Source organism: Topomyia yanbarensis, chromosome 1 (assembly GCF_030247195.1).
Source record: "Topomyia yanbarensis strain Yona2022 chromosome 1, ASM3024719v1, whole genome shotgun sequence".
Lineage (NCBI taxonomy): Eukaryota > Metazoa > Arthropoda > Insecta > Diptera > Culicidae > Topomyia > Topomyia yanbarensis.
In genome coordinates, this window is record NC_080670.1 from 151,157,540 (window position 1) to 151,166,918 (window position 9,379).

Consider the following 9,379-nt stretch of genomic DNA (forward strand, 5'->3'; position numbering starts at 1 on the left):
TTTGGCTGGGTTCAACTAAGTGTGTATGTATATGCAAGTCCTTGGTATGAATTATTTTGTAGGTTTACTAATGCATCGAACCAACTTGATAGCTTCTTTTTGTTAGCAGATATTTTTACCTTTGTTAAACACATAATTCAGCTAAAAGTCAAAGGTGGTATAAGAGCAAATGTATTGGTAGAATCAACCTTTTGAAGACATGTAGTGCAGCTTAATGATTAAAGGTAATAGTATTGGTAACAGCATCATTTATTCAGCTCGTAATTCAGTCTAATTAAGATGGTTGAATAAAAGCATTAATGCTGTCGCTGCAACATTTGTTAGTAGTATAGTTCAGCTTAGTTTGAAGTGGCGAATACTGGAGATTAAATAGGATGAATGAACTGTTAATGTTTAAATAGTTCAGCGAAAGTATTATTCAGCTTAAATAGCCTTTAATCTGCTTTTAATCAGCAAGTAGTCTTATAGTTCAGCTCCTAATGTTTGTTGGGTATTCTCATATAAAGTTGTTGCCTTTCTTTCTCGCACATGCTTAGAATAGGAAATTTAAAAAAAAATCGGATGGTCTTCAACGTTAAATAACTCTCTCGGAAAACCTTCAATCAATATGCAACCTTCAAGAAAGCTGTTCGTTATAAAATAAGCTATGTGATCAAAAGATTTGAGGTATGCAGAGCTACTGAGGAATTTTTTATTTGATTTTTCATTTTCGTATTTCTATATATATTACTATAGAAACTTGAAACCTCTTGTGGGTGAACTAGAGCTATCGGAAACAGCTCATGTTTGTTTTGCTTATAATTTGTGCATCCAATTACCAGTTGAATTAGCAGTGTTCCGAAAAAAAAATTGTTGCCTGCCTAATATACTTATTTATATGTTCATACTTTTTTGTTCAATTTTTAATTACTCTGAGCTTGTCCACTGGAAAACAGACAGAGAAAGAATGACCGGAACGGTGTGAATGAAGAAACGGTGAAAATTCACCTTTATTGGAAACACTGAGAAAAGATATGTCCTCAAGCAGGAATCGAACCTGCGATCTCCCAGTCTCCAGTTGGGTGCGTTAACCACTCCGCCATCGAGGAACTGTGATGATGCCATCACATGTTCTCAACAGTTTTTGTGATCACCAACACACCAACAGACTCACGTCCAAACAAGGAATATATAATACTCTGAGCTTTCGGCACTCTTCATTTTGTCATAGAACTAGTGATGCTGATGCGTCTTTCTTGAGCCGCCTATTTCAGTCTTCATTGATTAAACTTTAATATAAAAAGCTTCACGTGCGCCTTTTATTGGGGCTGGTAGGCAACTCTTACACCACCGTCAGTTTTTTACCTTATTCAATTGTTATTAAAAATTATTAAATGTTTTTCACCAAAACAAATATATCTCACAAAGTGCCAAATGTTGATTTTTTTTAGTATACTATAGTATTAGAAACCTTGAATTATTCTAACATCGTTTTTGTAATCCCCAAAATTCAAAAAAGTGCATCAATACAGCAAACAATGCAACTTACTCTCGAACTTCCTAATTCTTCCTATTTTTATAAAAAATATTTTAAATAATAATATTTTTTAAAGCTTTCTAATAAAAATGTAGAGCAATTTTCATATTTTAATGAAAAAAAAAATCGCTAAATAATTAGTACTTTCACATTGTTGACTCAAAACCGCATAGTTCTTTTAACAAAATTTAAAATCTGTTGAAAAATGACCGCGTAGAAAAATTTTCTGTGCTGAAAACCCTGAAAAATGTTTTTTTTTCTATACATCAAGGTTTTCAGGGTATATTAAATTGATCAAACGTGGTTTTGTATTGTATTTGACAAGATCTACAACTTTTATCAGACCACTTTAAAAGTACATTGATTTTTTTTATTTTGTAGCATCATGTTATGAATAAAATCCGTACAGAGTTGCCGGTTTCTAACACTTGTATGCTTCAAAAAATACAATGCGTACTTTTGTTCCACGCGCATTTTTGCCCCACCTTACTCTAATGTTGCCAGAGCATGATGTGGTTCCGATTAATTGTTATATACATTGTGGAAACGGAACGACATACCCTGATTTTTATAATTCAACGAGAACAACACATACTGTGGCACAGAAGTCTGTCGGGTAATAAGTAGTTCTTTTCAAATCATTAGATTTTCCCTTTCCACAAATTTGTGCCACTCTTACCTGCATTAGCTTTGCATACGTAAAAAATGGGATTTCTCGAAGGCATTGTCACATCTTGTTTTATGTGGGCTGGTCAGTAAAAATCTAAAGGGCAATGTTGTGCCTAAAACAAAACGCCCTATTTTCGATTATGGAGAAACAAAACACTCATTAGTACTTCTTTCATGGTGATTAGACAGGTAATCACAGCTCTTGTAACTTATTAAGTCAAACGCAAGTTAGACAAAGATAGAGCGACGTGTGCAGTGTTCGACTGAAATCTCTAAATGATTGTATTATAACGGGGAAATCCCACTCGTTAAACTTTTCAAATGTCCATGATGTCGTACTTTAATCTAGATGGTTCAATACATATTCATCACACTTTCTGCCATTTCATTAGAAAAAATCAGTTACGAAGATCTTCCCACCCACCGTCAAACTGTAACACATTGTGAGAGCATCGTCTATTATCCTCTTCGATCTCAATCAAAGCATGACCCATTAGTCAACATTCGCCAAATAAAAACGCACTACGCTCTTAACAACTCACCCCGATGAAACGACTGCCGTCACCCGCACAATAATCTGCCTTCAATTTCAACTCATTTTATTATTTGCATAAAAAGGCTGCCTTTGCCGAAAAAACAGCGCCAGTAAGAGATTAAGTCCTAATAGACCCGTTCGTCCTGGTGTGACACGTGTGTCTCATAGTCCCGTTCCCGTTCGCACTCGAGTCATTGATTGGATAAATCTCGACGCTACTTTACGCTTTGTGGTCAACGACGGTTTGCAAGTTTGCAAGAGGGAAAGAAATTTCCCTCACTATAATCGTATTGTGTTTTTAGTTTTCAAATTTTCCTTCCGAGTCGAAAAATCAGTTCTCACCCGTCTGGCATAACAGTCGACGCTAAAATTTACCCTCCGGGAAGGATCGTAATAGATACAACCATAATAACGATTAGCGAAGCGGTAGATGTACCACGAGGCAATATTTTTGTGAATGATCGTTACTAACACATGCACATCCTGCAAGGATCGATAAATGAAATGAACCTCGCTATTGTTGTATGAGCAGAGGAGGGTAGAAGAAATGAACTCAGCGAAAAAAGAACGAAAGAGAATATATGAAAATTTTGGTGGGCAGGGAGGGTGATATAAGCAAGGACCGCCTTTTTAAAATGCACTTATACCTGTGTGAGTGCACGTTTCCGTTCTGTCCTGTGACGTTACAGCCAATCAGAAAGGCATATTTGTGTGCCTTATTGTTCAGTGCGAAGCCGGGAAGGATCTGCTTATAATTGCCATGCCTCAGACGAAACTGGATCAAATCGAATCAGACTCTCGTTAAAGTACCAACTCATCTCCGCGAGACTAAGGATATCAGTGAATGGCTAGACATTTGGTAAAAGTGTGTACTGTAATTGTTTGACTAGTGACGTTGTAACAAGTGTACTTTGTGTTACGTGAAACAAAGCCTCAAAGAGGAATAAAAGTGATTTGGAATCTGAACAAAGCGGCTCAAGATTTTGCTAAAAATGCAATCTCCGGTCAGTTCTCCTGAACTAATGGATCCCCGATACAACCATTTACGGATTCCAGCTTCATCAAGTAAGTATTTTTCCGACCGTGAAATCAAACCCATAATTCCGATTCTTCAAACTGAAGTGCTCAAGACAAGGCTGTTTTTCTCATACTTTGAGTGCAATGTTTGTAAACATCGTAGTAGATACGAATTTATTTTATGCCCGTCATTTACCATTCATCAGAAGTCCTTGAGCAGTTTGCAAGAAAACAAACGGAACACGAATTCAAAAAGAGCAATGTTTTTGCCTTTCCCGGTATGAATATGAAAACATTTCCGGTCCATTGTTCACATCCCCAGTTCTCACACTTCAACTCTCACTACGGGACTTAAAACGAGGCGGATCTTGCAATGCGAAACCCGGATGTGCTCTTCACTGCCTTTTACTAAAGCCAACGACGGTTTCTAACGGTTTGTTCTTTATTCTTTCTTTCAGGTCGAATCCTATACGATGTTCCTTGCAAGGTATGTCGTGATCACAGTTCCGGTAAACACTACGGCATTTACGCATGTGACGGATGCGCCGGATTCTTCAAGAGATCTATCCGCCGAAGTCGTCAGTACGTTTGTAAATCAAAATCCGAGATTCCGTGCATCGTCGATAAGACCCACCGGAATCAATGTCGAGCCTGTCGACTAAAAAAGTGTTTCGAAGTTGGTATGAACAAAGACGCCGTCCAGCATGAACGTGGACCTCGGAGCTCGACTCTGCGAAAACAAATGGCACTTTTCATTGCGAAGGATACTCCCATGCGTCACGATATGATGTGCCCCCCACCGCATCCATTGTCACACACGTCGATGGGGTTGGATCTAACAATCCCTAGAAACGCTTATTTGAGCCCGCAATCCATGGTTCACCCGACGTTGTTTCCTGCAATGCAATCGCCGCATCCATTAATCGCTGCGGATGCCATTAGAGAATCAGCCGCACAGCTTCTCTTCATGAATGTCAACTTTCTTAAAAATTTAGTTCCCTTCACTAAACTTCCACTGGACGATCAACTTGTGCTTTTTGAAGAATCTTGGCGAGAGTTTTTCATTTTGGCTGTAGCCCAATACCTGCTGCCAATCAACTTCAACAATTTACTAGTGGCCTACGAATACCTGAACAACAACAGAGGAGAACCCGTTTCTGAGTGCATAATACGAGAGATCGAAATCTTCCAGGAAATATTGGCACAGATTGTTGCGTTGCGAGTGGACAGTAACGAATTCGTGTATCTACGTGCGATTGCCCTGTACAAAACCGAGTTCGACCCGGAAAGTAGCATCTCCAGCAGCAGCAGTGACGGATCGGATATTATATCGTCGACATCCAAAACAATCCAGGAGGTGGCTACCGTTCGTGCTCTAGAAGACGGTGCCAAGGAAGCTCTTTCCACCTACATTAGAACCTGCCGACCGGTTCCACTTGATCGCTACCGGATACTGATGCAATTTTTGCCCGTGCTAAGAAACGTTTCTACTCACACCATCGAGGAACTTTTCTTTCGACGGAATATCGGACCCGCTCCTTTGCTCAAATTGCTGCTAGATTTCTATCGCCAAAAGTAGACGATATGCAATTACATGTTCTATACAGACATTAGTTCGATTTGTTCCTGGATGACCGAATCGTTAAAAAACTGTGATTAAGACTTTGTAAATAATATTTTGTATGATTAGTACGAAATCAAAGAAATTTATTTAATAACAATGTTCTCTTTAAATATATACATAACTTTAAGATATAGAAAGCTATTGTTATTCTAGAACAATGCAACCGTTGCTAATAAAATGATTTTTATCAGATGAAACTAAGCCAACATCTTTTTCGTTACATATTTTCTGGTCCCGTTACAAGGATTAAGCACAAATTGTTGCAAAATCTCCAGAAGCAAACGCCGACGGATTTTCTAAAGAAAGGACAAAACACCATTCATTCATGAAGCCGTTCAAACGAGCCGAGCCGCCATGATGCTAGGCTTACTGCGTTGTGAAACTTCCATTAAGTAATCCTCTCAACGGCCATCCTATTCCAGGCATTTGGAACAGCGTTTTTGTCTCGTTCTCACCCATTGAAATCTCTGCTGATCTGTTGCGGTGACTTTCGGCTTCGCTTCGGGTTCTTTTTTCGTTCTATTTTCTATCTATGCCATCCCTGCCATGTGTCCCTTTGCGCGCACGACAACTGCTGTAAATTTACGTGAGCATTACACCGAAGAGGGTGCACCGTACGCAGATGTAGGATAAAGTCCCTGCGAATAAAAAGGTTGTTCCCAATTCGGTGGATCTTTCCACATATAATATGCGCTCATATAATTGAATTGGCCTTACAGTACGCGAAAATAATGATTTTAGATTGAAGAACGAGAGAACATATGGAACTTTGGATCATTCCATGTCTGATTTTCATTTTTTTCGTGCTTTTTTGTGAAAAATAAACGACACGTAGTGTTTTATTGTATTTTTGCATTGAACTGTTGAAGATCATCAAAATGAATAATTTCCAATCAGTGATAACTCGTAAACTATTCGACGCATGAAAACAATGTCCAAAGAAAGTCCAAACTAATTTCGCATTGTTTTTTTTAAATCTCCAGAAAATATCTTCATTTTGACTGAATTTTATTTTTCTTGCAACAAATCAATCCCAACAATCGGGGGCGGGCTCACCTGAGTTCGATTCCCACTCCCCGCACATGGGGTTCGAAATTTTTCTTAATTGATAATCGAAATAAAAAAAATCCAACAAACCAAAATGATTTTGTGTCTGGATTTTAAGTGTACCAGACATTGAACAAAATTTCTAATGTGCTATTAAAGTTAATAACTTTGTTCTAAACTATTGAATCCCAACAAAAATCTATGATCTATGAAATGATATTGGGCACACTGAAGAAAACATTAATTTCTAAAATATTACAGAAGTTAAAGATAACAAAATTAAAAATAAATGAGTGTATTTTTCAAGTCATCTAGTAAAGGCTGTCAAATACAACACAAAATCACGAAATCTTGATTTATATCAAGAAAACCATTTTTCAGCGCATTCGGCACTAAAAATAAACTACGCTGTCCTTTTTATCAGTTGATTTCCAATTTGGAAGTTGCTCAAGAAAGAAGAAGAATAGACCTTTATAACGCCATGCTATGTTATGTTCTTTAGTGAAAAACGCTAGGCGATTTTGGGACAGCTCTATAAAAATAACCATTATTTTGCAATTATTTTTTGCTCGATTCCGTATGCATTCAATTGTATATTGTATAAACTATGAAGTTAAAAGTGGAAAAATAACGATGGATATAACAGCATCCCCCAGTTCGGGACAGTTGCCTTACTAGCCCTTTAAGAGTTTATGTGAGTAAGTATCTAATTTCGAATGAATAACTCCACACCACAAAATAATGAAATTTAAACGACATGTAAATCGAATACGAATGTAAACATACAAATCTTGAATAGAAAAATTGATGTGCTTAATGAAACTGTAATATTCAATCAATGTGTAAAATTATAATAAAATTCATTAAAAAAGCACAATGTGTGTATTTGTGGTGGAACATAATTTTACATTTATATACATGCTCCAAATATATGCTTGAAAATAAAAGTAAAATTACAAAAAAAAATCTGTGTCTAGTATTTTCAAACCATTTCGATAAAAATAGATCGTTGAATGAAATGAAAGAATTAAATGTTCTCTCCAAATTTTTATCAAAACAACTAAGCTTCTTTAAAGACAGTTTTCATATTTTTCAAAAAAAATAAAATAATGCACAGAATTTTTTTTGTAATTTTACATTTATTTGCATTCATTGTGCACGAAAAAAAATATTTTCAGCCGCACAGAGCCACACATACGAGCGTTCCAAGAATAGTCATCCAACTATTTCCCCGTCGAGGAGCGCCGCAGCGAACCCGATAACTCTTGATAAAATCTGGGAAATTCAATAAGATTTGTAAAACTTAGACTTGTAGTTATTCGATGAACAATGAAAATAGAAAAAAGTTCGAGTTTCGGAAAATGGCTTCATGAAAACCGAACAATATCATATTTTACTGCAAAATTCGCCTATTTTTCTTCAAAATAACAAAGAGAAAAAAATTATTCAGTTTTATGTGGTTCATCGATAGGCTACACATATGCATTCTCATAAAAAATCAAACCTATTCGTTGATTAGTTTTTGTATTATCGTGTTCGTCAATTTGAAAAACGCGGTTTCGAGAAAAATGCTATTAAAGGGTGTCCCACATCAAATTGCATCACGAAAATAATGCTGCAGAAAGTAAACTATTTCGTGTTTTTCTTTGAAAATTGTTGCCGATAGATTGAAATGTGCGTGTGATACAGCAAATACGCTCGAGGAATGCATGGCTGTTTAAAACAAAAGGAGTTCAGCGTCGATGACTACGCTGGAGACTACTCTAAAAGTTCAATACTAACAATTAAGCGGATAAAAAAGAAGCCGATTTTTTCGCCCACCACACCAGACGTCCCCTTTAAGAAATAATACCCCTGTAGAATTTTTAAAGAATCGATTTTGTTTATTTGGCCAAAATATGCATTAGGGTCTTAAAAGTGATATGTCAAAATATTAAAGGCGGCACTAATATATAAATAACCAAATTTTCAATTTTGTCGTAACGCCTCTTATGTATACCCTGAGTGTACGGAAAATTTACTATAATATCAACGCAAGAATGGATTTATTCGTATTTTTCATAAAATTCCACTAGGCTGTGGAATAATGAGCGAAAAAATTTGGTTTGCAAAATCTTTGGAAGATTTTTTTCCGGTTGTCGGAAGTATAACTCAAACAAATGATTTTCTATCATTCTGTATTTCTCACAGTGTGTTTAAAATTGCTTTCTTCAGCGACGTATGCAGCAATGCTTTGTCGATTTTTATGACATTTTGAGCATTTTCTATTAAAAAATGGGCCATTTTGCGGAAAATCAAAATTCCGAATAAATCGTTAGGTCTTATCTTGACCAAAACAGATTTTCAAGTTCCAAGGCACCCAAGTTCTTAAGGAAAAATAGTTTTGGAATCCTATATACGGGAGAAAAAAGTTGGTCAAGAAAATGTTAAATAATTTACTGGTGAGTTCAAATGCAAAAGATTCGTTATATTTACGAATATCGTTCGTAAAATATACGATTAGGGAAGCCCTGGGCTACTTGATGGTTGGGGTAAGTTGGCGGGGTTCTTTTTTCCACGATTTTATTACGTAGATAGCCCAGTTTCCCCTTGTGTACCTCAAGTAAAAAGACAAATATATTCTCCAATGTTTATGTTGCATAGCATTTTGATTTGTTTTGTGTGTTCGAGCAGAATAAGTAAATTTTATTAATTTAAAACATTTTATGTTATTTACGGCAAGTTTGCATCTATTTCACTAACGATTGAATTTTACGATACAACCTAAAACGTAAGGTAACGTAGAACATGCTAAAAGATCAGACCAGAAAACAATTTTGTCATTTTTGTGATGTTGACAGAATTAATAAATTAATTTATCCGATAAATCTTAAAATCGTAATAGAATTTTTATGAAAAGTACTGGTTAGTTACAGTTTTAGGCAATCAGTTGTGCTATCTGATGTCAAGTGCCAATTTCGAGAAAAACTCT

General features: G+C 36.2%; 1 protein-coding gene and 1 non-coding gene across 2 annotated transcripts; one reads left to right on the forward strand and one right to left on the reverse strand.

Annotated features, from left to right (window-relative positions):
- Positions 1-1,015: 1,015 nt before the first annotated feature.
- On the reverse strand, positions 1,016-1,088 carry Trnas-gga (transfer RNA serine (anticodon GGA)). The gene has a single exon. It is a non-coding gene; the product is annotated as a tRNA-Ser (tRNA).
- A 2,621-nt stretch (positions 1,089-3,709) lies between these two features.
- LOC131677272 (protein tailless) lies at positions 3,710-5,316 on the forward strand. Its single transcript, XM_058956994.1, has 2 exons — positions 3,710-3,785; positions 4,196-5,316. Exons 1-2 carry the CDS (start codon positions 3,713-3,715, stop codon positions 5,314-5,316), a joined length of 1,194 nt encoding a protein of 397 aa, XP_058812977.1. The 5' UTR covers positions 3,710-3,712.
- Positions 5,317-9,379: the final 4,063 nt, after the last annotated feature.